The sequence below is a fragment of the Montipora capricornis genome, chromosome 2 (genome assembly GCF_036669925.1).
Source record: "Montipora capricornis isolate CH-2021 chromosome 2, ASM3666992v2, whole genome shotgun sequence".
NCBI classification, from domain to species: Eukaryota; Metazoa; Cnidaria; class Anthozoa; order Scleractinia; family Acroporidae; genus Montipora; species Montipora capricornis.
Window position 1 is genome coordinate 1,277,203 of NC_090884.1, and position 17,871 is coordinate 1,295,073.

General features: G+C 37.7%; 2 protein-coding genes across 2 annotated transcripts; both read left to right on the plus strand.

Moving 5' to 3' along the window:
- The first annotated feature begins 638 nt into the window (after positions 1-638).
- LOC138037700 (5-hydroxytryptamine receptor 4-like) lies at positions 639-7,711 on the plus strand. The gene is made up of 2 exons (XM_068883604.1): positions 639-784; positions 4,663-7,711. The coding sequence occupies exon 2, from the start codon at positions 5,034-5,036 to the stop codon at positions 6,030-6,032; it is 999 nt and encodes a 332-aa protein (XP_068739705.1). The 5' UTR covers positions 639-784; positions 4,663-5,033; the 3' UTR covers positions 6,033-7,711.
- Positions 7,712-11,431: 3,720 nt separating this feature from the next.
- On the plus strand, positions 11,432-17,825 carry LOC138038364 (protein JTB-like). Its single transcript, XM_068884182.1, has 6 exons — positions 11,432-11,513; positions 11,595-11,725; positions 12,101-12,192; positions 13,050-13,129; positions 15,785-15,833; positions 17,082-17,825. The coding sequence occupies exons 1-6, from the start codon at positions 11,446-11,448 to the stop codon at positions 17,196-17,198; spliced, it is 537 nt and encodes a 178-aa protein (XP_068740283.1). The 5' UTR covers positions 11,432-11,445; the 3' UTR covers positions 17,199-17,825.
- Positions 17,826-17,871: the final 46 nt, after the last annotated feature.

Sequence of the window (17,871 nt, forward strand, 5' to 3'; positions counted from 1 at the left end):
GGCGATACTCGTTGATATGATTGGTTTCGAATGGAAAACCGGAAAATTCTGTTCCCTTCGCTACACGAAAAATTCGAAATTTTTAACTAAAGCTTGTGGTCAAGAGGAAAGCACTCCAGGTCAGAGCGCACCTTGTACAGTAGTCCGCTGGTCAATCAATTGAGTCAAGTGGCCCGCGATCTTTTCAACGATCAAAAAGAAACGGTTACCTAACTGGAGCTTGTAATAATCAATAAATTGAGCAGAATTTTTAACAATCCGCAGTGGCGCCACAAGTTATCACACTGAGTGGTGCTGATCAATTTATGCATGAATACATTAATCTATATAAAATTAAACAGCAGTCAATTGTCATTTTCACAGGTCGCACACGTTTTAAGGGCGAATATTGTATTTTGTCCATGTTACTAAGCTCATGCTAAACACAGAATTTCTTTCTTTTCTTCTGAAAAATCTTAAAAACAAGGAACATTGTAAATTTAATTGGATATCAAATGCATAATAATTAAGATGGGGTGGAAGCAATAATTTTCCTATATTAAAGTGACCAATCAAATATCAGTAACCGAAAATGCACCAGTGCTTAAATAATTTCCCGACAAAACGGTAATTTAATAATACAGCTTGCGAGTGGGTTTTAAAGCTTCGAGACCTAAAAGCTTTTATATAAAGTTTCTTTCACATACCATGTTAGTATCATTTGCGGTACAAATTCATCCAATTGCATGAAGAAGACATACGAGAGGCTGTTATTAAGATATACATCCTTAAGACAACGAGAAAGGTAGGCTTTACATGTTTTCAGGCTGAATTACAGTCACAAATAAACTCTTAGCAAAATTAAGGTGTGTTTCTGCCGAAATTCATGCACTTGTACATGCAACGTTGCCGACGTACATAGCGTGATTTTTCAATAATTTGTCAAGGCTAACTGTGTTCTTAACAGAGCGAGGCTCGAAAAAATATCACGCTACACTGTATTTAATCATTTCAATTTGAATGTTTGAGAGGACATCAAAGTACGCCCGTTCATTGCTGTAGATGACACAAAAAGTCACAAAAGCAAAAGCTGCGGGATAAATTTTACGACATTCTAACGATATTTTTCATGGCAATGAAACGCTAGTATCTTTGTTTATGTTTTGCTACTAGAGTTGTGCTTTCTCTAAAATTTATCTCAGTCTTGAAAGCCATATTAAACACAAGACGCGAAATTGTCAGATTTCCAGCCACAGCTGTGTTGGTCTGTTCATCCTGCTAAATGCATATTAATAGTCGGGTCACTTTATTTTATTCTTCGGAAATCAAAAACAATCCTTACGTTTGCAATGACATGCATGTAACTGAAAACAGTACCGGCTTTCATTTTAATCCCCACTTGGATAACCAAACAAAAACTGAAACAGTTTTATCTTGTTTTACTTTAAATCATCTTGTGAGTAATAACAGCATAAGAGAGCCGGCTGCCTACTAGAGTTTCCTCGATGTCGATCAAGACAGTAGAGTTAAGTTTTATACAGCCTAATATCAAGAGTCACCTGCAAAGCTGCTCTCTTCAGTGAAGCGTTTTTGAATCTTTTAAGGCCACCTCTCAATTCAATTCCATTCGAATGTGACCAGACCACTTAATTTAGTAGCCTAGCCCATAAGTCAGTATTTTTTACGAAAAAATGAGACAAAAATTCCGAAAAAAGCAATATTCGTGGGCAATTATTTCATTATAGCTCAGACGTTGCACCTATGAGCTGCTTATAATTTGAACTTAGAATATTTTAGCATAATCATTAAAGGATCAGTATCGATGCTTGCCTGAGGAATATACCAAGAAAAATGAAGCAGTTATCCCGAAGTTCGCTCATTCGTTTCCACTCCACTGTTAGGGGCAACATCAGAAATATTTTCCCCACAACATCGCCGCACGTGAGTCGAAATTAAGCGACTGCACTCTTTCGTCGTGTGCGGTGTGCGACAGGCTTTCTGAAAATAATGGTCGTTTTCACCACGCAAAATGAGGTTAAATGTTCCACCGCCCTCACCTACACTGTATGGTCTCTTCTTCCATTTACACTTGTTCAGGCTGCATAGCCGTTTACACGTGGGAAATCATTTTGCCCATTTTTGATTCTGTAGTTCAATACTTCAATTCCAAAACAGCCCGAAAGCCCTTTCATTTCAAAAAGTGATTCTGCCCACACTGTCAATAATTAGTCCGAAAGCCGGCCGTTTTCCTTTCAAGAAACATTTGCTAGGTTCACGCCAGGACGCTTAATGTTATAAGAAAGCACACTGGACCGTTTGAAATCCGTGAAAGAGTGTATACTGGTAATACTATCCGCCGGATGATCAAACGGCTGCATTGACGTTTGAGATTTTCCATTTTATCCTCTATCAACAAATACAGTGGAGAAGTCTTCAAGTCAATGAAAATAAACTGATGTACTTCGTCTAAATTGCGGTCGCAACCTTGCGCTTAGGATTGTGCGATTCTTTTTTTTTCTTTTTTTATATATAGTACGCTCTACAGCAGGTGATGGCCGCCGAAGGCCGTGCGTGGGTTTCCATGATACCGGAGCGACTTTCGCACCGGCACGAGTTCACCGCGATTGTTGCATTTCATTCGGGTACGAAGCCCCGCAACAGTGTCATGCAAGCAAAAAGCAATCACAATTAATATAAGTTTTGGAATAAACTTGACCTCTCGGTGGACTAGAACACGTAGTGCCTGCGCAAATTTCGCGTTTTGATGTATTCAACGTCAAGTTTGCTTCTTAAGCCTTCATATGAAATCACCTACGCAACATGTAAATGTTGCCGCTAAAAATCCGTTCTCAGGTTGAATCTGTTTTTACCTACAATAGGTTAAATTGGTAATCCTCATATAATACAAAAACCGATAAGATGATACGAAACATAAATTAAGAAAATGTGTTAAGATGCGTAAGACACTGAGAGTTTGAGGGAAGGTGCAAGTGTTTTCAATCCTTTTGGGGGTGGGGGAGTGCATATTCAACCACCAATTTACCTACTGTAGGTAAAAAAAGATTCAACCTGAGAATGGATTTAACCGACAACATAAACAGGATGCGAAATCAAGTAGTCTTCCCAATGTGGAACTCGCGCAGAAAGGGGGGGGGGGGGTTTCTCATCTAAACAGGACCCACTGGCAATTTCGAGCACCTCAACTGTGGGGGTTGCGTTAATCGGGTACGTTACTTTAGTGTTACAGGGCCGCCAAATGTGTTTTGTTCAATATTAATGCTATTTGTTCTTTGTCGAAACTGACTTTGTCTAGCTTTTCCTTGTTTTTTGTCGTTGTTTAAATGACTGGTTTGACGGACACATAGTCTAATCCTCTGTTTTTTATTCCTTTTTTTTTTAGTGTTTTTGAGTTAGCTTTTTTTAACTTGGTCTACTTAGTAAATTAACCAATATCAAAATACCATAATATTCTTTGTTTGTCCCTCCAAAATTTTACACAAGCGTTGTTACCAGTTTCTCTTGAGACCATTATAAGTCCAAAGAGAAAATAAAAACAATGCTTTTGCAAACTTTTGGAGGGACAAATAATGGTATTTTTGAAATTGACGTATTTGTCGCAACTGTATTAAATGTTATCCCACGCTTTTCTCTCAGTAAAAATCATGAATGCTCTTACCTTTCTCTTGAAGTTTTACAGAAAATTATTTTTGTCATATACCGCAATTTATTGTCACCACGATAAAGCAATTTTATCCATCCGAAAATAATAATAAAATTCACGGTATAAAAAAAAATCGAGAAAATGGTCATCACAAGGAAGCCTTTTTGCGTGATACTCAGGTGGGCGATCAATAGGCCGTATATGAAGCGTTTTGAGCCATTCATGTGAGTTGTGGAAGGAAAGTTAAGAATTACGACATGGCAAAGGATACTAAAAACAGAAAGGCTGTCTATCAGATATTACCGCTAGTTTCCAAGAGAATATTTCCTACAGATGTTATCAGTAGAAATTGTAATCAGCTACAAAGTGTACAGTAAGATAACCAGTAACAACTGAAATTCCGATCAACTCAAAAATGAAAATGTTGGATATTAGAACCTGTGAGAAATTACTTTCCCGGGATTGATATGAAGTAAGAGAACTGTATGCTTGCACATTGTGCTTTGCAAATTGGAAAAATATTCCAAGAAAACAAAAGAAAATTAAAACTCGCTTTAGACAATAATCAGAGTATAAGTCAGCAAACCCAACAAGCTGGTGACGCATCGTTCCCTTTTCAATCATAGGGACCTCGACAAAGCTTTCTCCTTTTTTTTTTTTTTTGCTTGTTTTTTTTTTTGTTTTAATTTTTAGTAAGACTAACAAAGCTAACCTTATTCCATGGATTGCAACTGAAAGTATAATTTGCACCTGACGCAATGTTGAATTAGGAATACAATTCTTCGCGCTTCCTGAGAGCCAATTCATCCGTTCACTTTTACTAAGTGTCACTCGTGCATTATCAGCAGTTAAACATATTTTGCATCGATGTCGAGAGAGATCGAAGCTAAGACGCCTTTCGTTTTTTTTCAAGGGCAACTTGAACAAAAAAGCACGACGCTTACAACTGAAGTGCTTTGAAAAAGATGACAGCTTAAATAATAGTAGTATAATAATGATTTTTTTTTTTGTCTCATTAACAGCAACAGAAGGTTTTTATTGCTGAGTGCTTGTGGTTTGAACACACTGTGAAGAAAACACGTTGCTGGAGCCACATCGCCTTCGAATGCAAGACCGAAATGAGCAGCATGGACTATTTCGATTTGCTGCGGTTATAGCCATGAGAAAAATCCACAATTTTTCAAGAACATAAAAGCTGCGGTTGTATTTAAACAGCTGACGGCGGATCCAACATGATGTACAAAGTGATTTGCTCTGTCCGCGCAACCAAATACATTTGAATATATAAAGAAAGGCAAAAAAATTCTATAGGACAACTCATCGCCAGTTCAACAACGCCTGTTGGTGGCATACAAACTCCTTTACCAAACTTTATCAAACGAAACTTGACGTCATGGCCAATGAAACCAGAGATGACGGAACATCTTGGACCGAAGGGAAAGCAGAGTTACACGTAATTCTGCTATGCTCAGGCGTGCTCATTTTAGCTGTTGTTATCGTTGCTGGAAATTCTTTAGTTATTGCTTCGGTTTTAACGAACCGACGTCTTCAAACGAAGACAAGCGCGTTCATCACAAGTCTTGCAGTTGGTGATCTAATGATTGGGTTCCTTGTGATTCCACTTATTGTAGTCTCCAATACAGTGGGACCAACAGTACGAAATGGAATCATTTACTGTCGTGTAACCATTTCAGTGACAATCACACTTATGTTTAACTCGGTGGCAAATTTGGGTGCGGTAACATTCGATCGTTTCTTCGCCGTGGTTGTTCCTCTTCGCTACAAGTCAATAATGACTAAGAGAGTCATCGTTCCGATCATTGCATCTGTTTGGGTTATTTCTACGATCTTTGGCTTTATTCCTTTCATGGGATTTTGGCGCACTCGCAACAAACCCGGACACCACAACGAGTTATTTTGTCAAGTGCCATTAAATCTCGCCCCGGGGTTCATTCTAACTGTTTGTGTTGCTAGCCTTTTCCCCTCCGTTTTCGTCCTCGCGGCTTACATTAAAATCTTACAAACCGCGTGTTATCACGAAATGCAAATCGCATCAGCTATTAACAGTGTTCTTCGCAATCAGACCGATGCTAAATTCAACATGATCAGAGAGACTAAGGCGGCGAAGATGGTGGCAATGGTTCTCGGTACATTCATCTTCACATGGTTGCCTCTTTTTGTAATAATGATAGTTGATGTCGCAGTCAACAATTCTGTAAACCCGTATGTGTATGCTGGAGGTGTCATTTTTGCAACACTCAACTCGGCGTTGAATCCACTTATCTACGCTTCTATGAACTCAGAGTTTCGAGACACATTTAAGGCGCTTTTAACTTGCAACAGCCAAGAACAATCGAACCGCATTGTCCCTGCTGAAATGGATCCCTCATAAAATATTGACACAAAAAGACGCCTCTTATAGCTCTACGTGTGCGACATTTTCTGTACAAATATGATATGATTCGAGTCGTGTTCCTTCGATCAAGTGTGCCTTTTGTGCTGTCACATCCCGAAGATTTTCGAATGTTGCCGAGCGAAACATTGAGATTAGCAGCAAGGACTAGATGGCCTTAGCCTGTTTAAAAGTGGCGAATTAACTTTAAAGAAACGAACTACGAAGATTCGTCAAGGAGTTTCTCATGCATGAATTAAATGTATTGCAAAGCAACTTGATGTGGTTGAATGTGGCGAATTAACTTTAAAGAAACGAACTACGAAGATTCGTCAAGGAGTTTCTCACGCATGAATTAAATGTATTGCATTTATTATCAAAATTTGACGGCAAATTTAACATTTCTGAATAGAACTAAGGACAGTAAATGGAAGCAATGTGTTAAGTTCCTGCTTTCTATCGCGAGAATACTATTCTCCGTAACAGTTTAATGAAGCAGGATATCCTAGATCTGTCATTAGTTATTGATAAATCAATCAAGAAAATGAGTTAGGGGGAATGAAATGAACAAGAAAACAAAAATGGCTGCTTCGTGTGGGGTGAGAAAAGGCGTGAAAATCCTTCGGCAAATTAAAAAATTGACGCCAGTTTTTATTTGTCTGTCCTCTTACTCATGTTGTAGATCCGCGTTATGACGTAATTTAGAGCAAAGACACAAAAACTGGCGTCAATTTGTTCTTTACAAAACCAAAAATGAAAAAGGGTCTTTTTCCCGGGTTAAATGAACAGAAAAGAAAATATGCAAACACTAAAATGTATGCAGTTTTCTTCAAACTGGCGCAACTATCGTAAATAACTTTTCTCGTACGCTCATTTGTTGTTGTCTTCGTCTTCTTTTCTATCGTTTTTCCAAAATAAAATTGCCTTGGAGAGGATATTAAGAAAGTGAATTCGAGTGTCAAATCCGTGATGGCAGCTTAAAGGAAAAAAATAATCCTTAGCTTGTTATCTAACAAGTAGCCCACTCTCATTTCATTGAAAAGTTACAAAACATGAATAGGACAAGCAGTTAGTCAACACAATTACTTTAGTTTCGCGAGGCTGGATTTCGCTCACGCAAGCACAGAATCAGATTTAAATTAAGTTATCAGTACCGTATGAATTTGATTTCTCCGTTTCTTAGATATATTGAGATAACATTAAATGATGAACGATATTTTTCTGCGGAAATTTTTTTACTTCATTTATGTTCCAGAGACAACAAGATGAAGTCCGATCTCATCCTAAAGAAAGAATTGTAAACCGCCATGAAACTTCGTGATATGTGCGGTATATAAATCCTAAACCATACAAGAGCATGATTTCCCCTGTAATTAAATCTATTCGGTAATTGAATTACTTCAATCAGAAAACCAAACTTATTCACTCTCTAATGAAAGTTCTTTAAATTCTTCTCATCCCGTGGGTTCGTTGTAGTCAACTGCTTTAATACTATGGCGCCCTAATCTTTTCCTATAATTAAATTTCTCTTTAAGGAGGTTTTGCAAATACGAACTCGTTTTTGACAGTTAATCAAGGCGAGAGAGTGTGGTCAGTTGTAACTTGTCAAATTTAGTAAAAATGTTCATTAGCCTAACTGTCAAAATAGATGCTGTATTTGAATAAAGATTTTTAATCAATCGAAAGGCAGCAAATGATGATCATCAAAAACGCCGCAACCGTAGATTTGGGAACAAAACATGACAGATCTGATCAGAAATTACTTGCTTATTCAAGTGTCGAAGGGGTTTTCGGACTGTTTTCCTCTCCTATCAGACTTGCTAATTGGCTTAAAAATCTTGCGCTAAGTTTTCAGCTAATCATTACAGACAAAAACGAAAACAGTTTTATCCTCGATCACGTTTTCTCCCACTTAGCGCCAGCGGCATGTGTTCGCTTTCACTCGTATGAGTCTTTTTTTTTTTATCAGACTTTCAGGCTGCGATTAAGAATATTAGTTAAGAACTTCTTTATTTTGCTCTTTGTTTTTTTGCTTTTGTGAGTAGTATAAATGAGGGTAAAAAAACAAAGTAAAACTGTAGCTTAACAGGAGAATTAACTCAAATACTTAAGCCTGGTTTTCACTAGTGCTTATATTTCACCGTGAAAACGGGATTGACGCAAGCATAAGCACAAGCACAAGGATCAAAAATTTTCCTTTTCCTTGTGGTTGCGCTTAAGCTTGCGTTCAATTGCGTCATATGAAAACGAAACGCAACATTTGCTACGTCTGGCCAATTAAAGCACTCGTTCCAGATCCCACGCGTCCGAGCATTAGAGCAACATGGCGGATGCCGTATTTGATTTTGATTCCAATGTCGACGTTCGTTTTCATTAGCATAAACTACTTATCCTTGAGCTTGTGCTACTGAGCGCTTGTGCTTGCGTCGCTGGTGAAAACCAGGCTTAATGAACGTTTTTTTTTTTTAATTAACAACTTCACAGTGGTTTTCTTATGGCATGATACACTGAATATTTCTAGTTTCTAGAAAAACTTTGGTGCTGCGTCGGTGGGAGACGGAAACATGAAAATTGGGTTTTATCAAATGAGTTAGGCTATACCAAAAATGATGAATTTTTCTCTAACTACAACGGACCAAAATCTTATCTTTACAAACGTTCCATCGATGACTGCGTCGGCGCTATTTCATCCAGCAGAGAGGAACTCAACCAATTCATTACTTCAGTCAATTCTTTCCACCCGGCTCTAAAATACACCTGGGAAATTTCCAGAAATTCACAAGTCTTCCTCGACATTAAACTTTCAATTAACGGCAACGGTTTATCTAAAAGCGTACACTACAAACCAACAGATTCCAATAACTATTTGCTGCATTCGTCCTCTCATCCAAAACACGTAAAAAATGCCATCCCATTCTCTCAATTTCTTAGACTGAGGCGCCTCTGTAATCGCGACTCAGACTTTAACAGCACTGAAGTGCGACGAAATGTGCCAGTTTTTGAAAAAAAAGGGGCTACCCTGACTCCGCTGTCACCACAGGCAGGCATCGTCATTGGTGCCCAAGAAATCGATAGAGAAACCGCACTACAAACGTCGCAAAACGAAATCAACAGAATTCCATTCACCCTCACCTACCATCCACAAAACCGGCCGTGCAGTCAAAAATGTCATTCTCAAAAACTTCAAAATTCTCCGCAATGATCCCGAAACTATATATATTCCCTCTACCACCACTTATTTCATTTAAACCCGACAAAAACAAAGGTAACGTTCTAGTTACGACCGCATTTAAGTTTGACAATCAACCAGGAACTTTCACGCACACGATGCAAAACTTGTCCTTTCATTTCTAACATCTCAGGACCGAATCGGTTCCGATAAAATCACTCTACATCCAGCTCCGTAAATGTCATCTATTTTATAACCTGCACCTTACGTAAGAATATCAACATAGGTGAAACAGGGAGAAGATTAGCGGACACCTACGGGATGTAGAAAAAACGACACAGATGCCTCAAAACCAGTCGCGCGCCATTTTAATCTTCCTAATCACTCCCACCACAGCATGACAATTTGCGGCCTATCCTCACACAACGGGAACAAAGAAAGCCGCAAAACTCTCGAACAAAAATTCATCTTTCAACTAGGTACACTCTATCCTCATGGAATCAATGAGAAGCTTTTTAAGAATATTATGTTTATTATCTTATGCAATTTCTGGATTATTGTTTTTCCGTAAAAATTGGTGTAAACAGAGGCTTCGTATTTCAATGAATTTCGATTGATTAGATATCTTTCTGTTCTTTGCAATTGGAACTCATATGCAAGTCAATGCCCCTTTTGAAGTGTATAATGTGTTTTTGAAAGATTGAAAAGGATTATGAGCGATATTTAGTCCAAAGCAATCTTTGGTGTGAACGCAATCTTGAAATACACTTGCAGGCTGTGTTATTGTATTGCAATTGCTTTATACGGATTCACTCAATTGCCATTGGGTTCAAACTGGTTTATTCATCTAATGGAATATTGTTCGAAATTTGAAAATAGTTACAGATAATTTCTTGATACCGATTCAGTGAAATTTGATAAATGACAGAGTGATATTTACCCAGTGCATAGTTAATATAACTATGCCCAGTGGTGTCTTGTAGTAAATCTTTTCTGTAAACAATGAAAGTTTGTCCAAGCTCGGAGTTAATTAGACCTTAATCTCATTTATGGAGAATGGAACCAAAAGGTCGAGACAGCAGAAAGCAAATCGTTATCTTTAAGAAAGTTATGACATTTTTTAATTTCGAAGACATGTTTCGATGTTACAAACATCATCGTCAGTTACAAAATATTTGAAAAACCGACTCAAGGACTCAAGGAGGCTATGCATATAAATTGGGAACAGCCTAATTTAAACCAACAAGTTCATCACGTCAACCTGACACTTACGCTTTAGGCTCTACATTCTTTCTAACACTCTGTAACTCACTCAAATATGTATTTCTTGTCACTTAATCATATTTAATTATGCAAGTTTCGCCTAGTTGTTATATAAGTCCTAACGGTTTTTCAAATATTTTGTAACTGACGATGATGTTTGTAACATCGAAACATGTCTTCGAAATTAAAAAATGTCATAACTTTCTTAAAGATAACGATTTATGGAGACAAATAATGATCGTTTAAGAACGATACAGTTATGCTGTCGTTAACAAACGGCAAAATTTGCAGCACAACCTTGAGGAATTAGAACAACCAATGAGAAGCTCCCACGCAGCGAGTTTCGAAAAAGCTAGGCTTGTTTTCCAGTCGAAGGAATCGCTTCCACAAAGTTTGGATTTCAGCACACTGATGCACCCCAGGCTAGCTAGTTACAGCCCATCTCCGACTCAAGATGAGAAAACTATTCACGTTCCTATTGCACCGTTCCCTTCCCCACTGTTATCATCAGCGCCGAAAAAAGCGAACGGAGTCAACGATACAATCTATTTTCACCAATCTGTGGCCTCGAAAGAACTGACCAAGGTACGTGACCAATGAGAAACCATTATACATTTTCTTGCAAAAGGAGTGACCTCACGGAACACGATCGTAGACGTTCCCTCCACCCGTTTTTCTTTCGGAAAGTGCGGGGGGCGGAGTACGGCTACATGTAGGTTAGATGGCCGAGTTCGAATCTCACTTGAACTGCCTTCTAAGAGACAGAGAAATCTTGCGCATGCGCAGCCACAGCACGTCCCGAAAGAAAAACAAAAAATGGAGTCGAAAAACGATAACAACAATGAACTACTGCCCCCCCCCCACCCCCACCCCCCCCCCCCCCTAACCAGAGGGTGGTCTGCCTGTGCATAAACGTAATATACGTGTCAACGAAGTATATACCGTCAAGGGGTCTGGACACCAAACGGCCGCCAAGGTAAAATGAAGCAATGGCGGACAATATTGGTTGTTATGGGTTTGATTATTTTATTTCTCATAGCAAATTTCAGGTACCTATTGTAGGCTTACTTTCAGGAAGGCAAATCGTACATGCTTTTTTATCGCGTGGGTCATTTCTTTTTTAATCTCAGTGTACAGATTACGACTAGAAGACGCAGGAATAGCTCTAAAGTTGGCGATCCGAAGAAGGCCTCTAGTGTTTCAGAGAAAAATGGAACATTTCGTGGAAAACTTAAGAAGAAAAGTAACTCTAGTTCTATTGGTAAGTTTTTGTTAACCTCCTGGCAAGGGATATTTAGTAAATAAAGAGAGGTGAAAATCGATTAACCTTTCCCTAGTTCAATTGTACACTTCCGTCAGCTGATCTGAACTTCAGAAATTATACGGGACCACTTGTTTCCGTATCATATTTAATAACAAAGCTCCTATTGTTGTGTGTGTCATTCTTCAAAAGCTTTTAACTAATTTGCATGTGCTGGCCCTGTTTGGCCCTGAATTCAATTCTGTAGTTGCTAAGAACAGTCGTGTTAAATGTTTTCTTAGTCCAAACTTTCACCCTAGAAAATTGGTTGTATTGGTGGAATTTTGCATTTTCTAAACTTCACTTTCTTTCTTTCTTTCTTTACTGATTAATCAGAGGATGCTGTGATAATCCCAGATTCAAAGTGTTGGGAGGAAGAAGACACACAGATTCTTGCAGAATGTATTCATTGTAGTGATTATGAGAAGGTAATTAGAAGTTAAAAATAGAGCAAGGAAAGTTATTTTTAAGTTCAAACATCCATGCTTGTCAACTGCATGTTCCTCATGTCTAACATGCAGGGGCTAAACTACAGAATATAGGGCCTCTCATTTCCATATCATCGAATAACAAAAGGTCCTATAATTTTTTTAATGAAGGCAACATCACTTTGATTGAGTGAGGTTGCCTAATTGATGAGTTTTCAGAAATAAAGGTCATTATTAAAAACTGAACTACGGATATCAGATTTCCAGCATTTTCATTGGCTCACCTGACACCTGCTGTACCTAATATGGTCAAGGAACGTGTCAGCAATAAAGCGAGCTGAAAACATTTTTGCAGGCAAAAATCAACATGGAAGAGTGCCTGATCCTGGAGTTTTTAAGAAAACAATTATTATACTTGGGCATGCCGGAAATAAAATCATTATAACCAACTCGGAGCTACGCGCCTCATTGGTTGTTTATCACTTCATATCCAGCACGCCCTCGTAGAATAATAATGTTATTGATAATTATCATTCTGGTCAAGTTATTCAAAAGTTTAAAAACCGAATCTGCTGTGTAAATAAAGGGTCATCAATCACTATCCAATGATAAACAAAATCCATTATGATAGCACATATCCACCAAAGAGAGAGAGATTTATTCAGTTCATTGGTCTATCCACCATTTGAACAAGCGAGACCCAATGATCATACATTGTAAGAATGGCACTCTGCAAAGTAGCACATGGAAATGTACACATATCACAGTCCTGATACATGTACGAGTGGTTTATTGACTGTGTCCACATAGTGCCCTGTGTTATTTTTATTTTTTTGTGTGTGTTGTTTTTTCGGCAGAGGACTCTGCTGGGATGTCAAGAGAGTGGAAATATACAACTGACCCTCTGTATTGTATCAAATATCAAACTTTATAAAAGGTAATGTTGGAGGAGAAACTTATTCATTTCTGATTTCTGTTGTTGATGTTCCTTCTATTTTAAATTTTGTTTTAATGTTTAAGGTATCACCAGCAGTGTTGTACCTCCAGGAGATTAGCAGAAAATTTGTAGATGTGATACAATACATATGCAAATACAGTAAACTACAAAAAGACTTGTTTGTCATGTACTCACTCAACAAATGTAAACAGTGATCATATCCAACCAATGTTCATTTACTTCTGGAGACTGTCATGTCATGAGAATGCACTATTAGAAAAATTTCAGTCCTTGCAGTAAAGTGGGACAATAATACTTAAATGGTGTAACTCCCATGCGTCTGCTATATCTCTGTGGTAGGGCATCCAAACTACAGTACCAATCAAAAGTTTGATTCCTATTGCAGTGCTTGAAATTAGCAGTCGTCCGGTCGTCCCAGACAACAAGAAAGTTTACCGGGCAACCAGTTTTCGGTAAAATGAAAAGCCTGGTTGCCCGAAGAAAAAACAACAATGGACAACCCACCCAAACTAGAAAGTGAATTACATGTACCCAACTCGCTTGTTGGTTTTCTATTGTCAATGTCTTATATTAGTGTGAAGTTAACAATTATAAACAATTATTGGATGAGGTTTTTGTGATATCCGGAATAATCAAGGTTTCGGTTAGTGTTATCAGCCTCAGCCTTCGGCTTCGGTTGATAACACTTACCTCGACCTTGATTATTCCGGATATCACAAAAACCGAATCTAATCATTTATTATATGTTTGTTTTGAAGAAAATAACAACAAACGCATTATCGCAGCGATCACAGTTTATTTTCAAACACATTGCTCTTGGAAATCATGCATTGCGCGCGCACTAATCTGTAGGTTGCGCTGTTTCCCAGAATTAACTGTAGGCTTTTAGCCAATGAGAAGACAGATGGTGACTACAATGTATAATAATAATATTAATTATTGCTTTGTTGCAGCTGAGCATTTTCTTGTAATTTGAATTTCTGTAGCTTTTGCAAAACATTTTTGCCAATGTCAGATAGGAAAATGCATGTGATGGAGATCAAAGAATCCATTTGAAAATGCTAAACCTTAACCCCAGCCTTCCACAAAAAAAACACAGGCACACACTTAGGACTATGGGATACTCAAGCTCCAACGCCATGTGATTGCATCTCAGCATGGCATGCATTTAATCGTACATGGAGGAGGTTTCCTAATGGCCAACCAAGTATTTATCAGGGCAACCAAAGTTACAGGCTTGGTTGCCCAGCTTTTGAAACAGGGACAACCTGGAATTTTTTTTAATTTTGAACACTGCTGCTGAGGAGGACTAGGATTTTTTCCAAGCATGTTTAAGTCACCATTTTTAAAGAGTATTTCTTCAATAAGTTGAAGAGTGTTCTCTTCTTTATTATCATGGCTGAAGTGATATTTTTGAAATGTCTGTGTGCATGTAGTGTACTTTTTTGTACGTGTACATGTATGTGCCAAACAAATAGATTCCATGTTGCCATGTGTCTGTTCAGTAACAGATCACAGATGAATTCAAAATGTGGTAAGAACAAAAAAGGGGCACACAAAGTGATAGCTGAGTGCGTCACTGATGTTCTCACCAAATTTTGACATCTTCTGTGGTCTATTACTGAACAGACGCATGGCAACTTGGAATCTATTTGCTTTATATAATACCATTTTCAAGCTACCATGAACTTCTAACTTTTTTCCACATTTTTCAAAGCTTAAAAAATTCAAGTTGGTTTAGACAAACTGTTGCATTTTTAAATTGAACGCAACTGGCAAAAAACAGTTCACTTGATCACCTCCATGCTCCAAGCCCTTTCATATCATAAGCCATTTAAGTTCACTGTGGCAGGGGTTTTCCAGAAATGTAAGCTCATCCTTTGCTGGCATTCATAGTTGATGCAAAGTTTTTCAAACCTGTGTTTCACACATACTGAAACACACAGGTGAAACTGTCAAAACTTGACATGTTCCCAGTCTTAACTTTAATTGGTTCAATTAAATCGTGACACTTAGTCTAGACAAACTTCAATGTTTTAATGGGTTATTCAGTGAGTGATTAACCCCAATTATTGACTCCTGGGGGTACCCCATTGACGAGTAAAATCGTCTGGCGTTAGAGAGAGTAAAATACTAAGTATGGCCAGTTTAGGTTCGTTTAGGGGTGAAAGGGTTAAATTAATATTAAGCATGGAAAAGCTCGAAAATGGTAGTAATAAAGAATTAAAAGCTTTTGATGATGACGTCAACTATGCATTTGTCTTCTAATAGAACATAGCTGAGAACAATTCAAAATGTGTGCATTATTGAGGGCATTACATAAAAAGAAATAGATCCTCCTACCAGAAGCAGCGATTCATTTTGACATTATATAAACTTGTAGATTATTCCTCAAGACAGAATGATATCATGCAATCCCTTGGCCCTTGTTTTTGCACACTAGGTAAATTAGTCTACAACGTGAACTGAAACTCTACATACACAATGTAGTTCATTCCAGTTGTATTGACAGTCTCTCCTTCATTGAATACTAGAAACATCTCCCAGATGGATCATTCATCTCTAGAATTACATGTAACTGAGGCAACCTTTCACCCAATTATTGTATCATTGTGAAATGTTGTTTTTCTTTAGTTGTCCACATGTGATAGAGTGGGAGGAAAAAAAATTCTGGATGTTTGAGGTAAAGTTGTTTGTCAATGCCTAAGTTTACATTTAGTGTGTACATTAAAACGTAATGCTGGTAGGAAGTTTGTTGATCATGATAAAACATGAGATAGGTTGTTAAGGTAAGAGCTATCAAATTACCCCATGACTCAAAGTGTATAAAGTGTATTGTTGGATTGAATGAATAAGTTTATTTATTTTTTTCTCAAAGGGTGAGAAGGTGGAATTCTGCGAATCCTGCGATCTGATTGGCTCTGGGAGCAGGCGGAATTTTTCTATCTTGCCCGCCAACCCACGCAGAATCCTAGCCCTTGCATGAGCTTATGTGATGACCTTACATTTCCATTTCTTTGACACTGAATCTGTTTACATGCAGAAGTGTTTCAAAAGAGATTTCATTAGACCAGAGAGGTGGAAATATAGAATTCAAATAAAAAGATTTCTCTTTGAAACATTCAGTTTGTAAGTTGCGTACTGCATTCACTATTAAGCAGGGTGCGAGTCAACAATTAAAAAGGTGATTTCAGAGAGGAAGAGAGAGCACAAAATAAATAAGTTATTTACCAGCTAAGGGTCGGTCCGTATAGCAAAAAAACTGTGACCTCGGTCTTGAAAAAGCTGCCCAAGGCCACAGCATTTAAGACCGTTGTCACAGTTTTTCGCTATACGGACCTCCCTGCTGGCAAATAACATATAATATCTTTGATATTCACCAGCCAGGAGGTCCCTACTCATGAGAAAGGCAACAGGTTTCCCCATTATTCCCCTAACCAATAATTTATTGGTGAAATTGTTTTGTTATTTTGGCCACTTAAAACCCAAGGCTTATTCCTGCAGGAATTCTGGCTCTTGATCTCACTTTAAAGTAGACAACTAAACAAAAAGAGGGTCAGAAAATACATGTAAATATAAAGTGGGATTTTCATTTTGAAGTACATGAACTCAAAACAGAAGGAAAAAAAAGAGAAAAACTAATACACCTTATTCCAAAATGGCTGCTGATTTATGTGGATACAAATTGGCCCTTGTTGCCTCGTTCAAGATAAAATATTCTTTTGAATTTTAAGCTTAAGAACGAGGCATAAAAACAAAAGAATAATTATTTAAATGGCGGCCATTTTGGAATAAGGTGTAATGCAAAGAAGTGATCACTCAGCACGGGAAATTTGGACGGGAACATGTACAGTGTATCACCTAATTGGTTTGCCTGCTAATTAAGGTATACCATGAAATGACCTAGAGTTACTTTTCTCTCTTACAACAGGGACTGATGCTTATAGGATTAATGGTTTCATCCTCTGTGGTGTGGTATAGACAAAGACAGCTGGATAGTATATTTTATGAGAAACTTCAGAAACAAGTGGAGAGCGACACTGTGTAGTGGATCATACTATTTTAGTAAAAATTATTTATTTTGGAATGGAAGCATGCATTTGTAGTGAAATATATGTTGCCTTGGTTTCATCAAGAAGTCTTTATTATAGGTACATTTTCACAAGACAATGAACAAAAAAAGGAGATGGTAGTAGGAATGAGGCATTTTCCCAACTTATTTATTTGAACTCAACTACTTCAAGATTATAAACAAGAATGGAGGTCTTTCACTATAGCCCTAAGGATGAACTGATCAACTCTGCAGCTTGTCGTTGGCAGTTCAGATGAGGAAATCCAAATACAAAGTAGTAGCGGTATTTAAGTACTGATCACCAAAAATATTTTACTTAAGAAAGGATGCACAAAAAAGTGAACAAAACTGGTTGTAATTTAATGATTTGTTTCACGGCCAAGCAGATGGAAGGCACAACGGAATAGAACTGTGCCTCACATTTTTACAGGCTTGTATGTCAGTTTGTTAATTAGTTTTACATTGAACACAAAATTTGGAGAAGGAAGAATTTCACGGTGATTCACATGTATCTAAAGACAGAGAAGCATAATAATTTATGTTTTGATGTCAGATGTACTTGACTATTATTTTTAAAAGTAATAAATTAAATATTTATTAAGACTTTGGTTTTATTCTGTGTCACTTAAAATTAGAGCTGGTCTGTTGT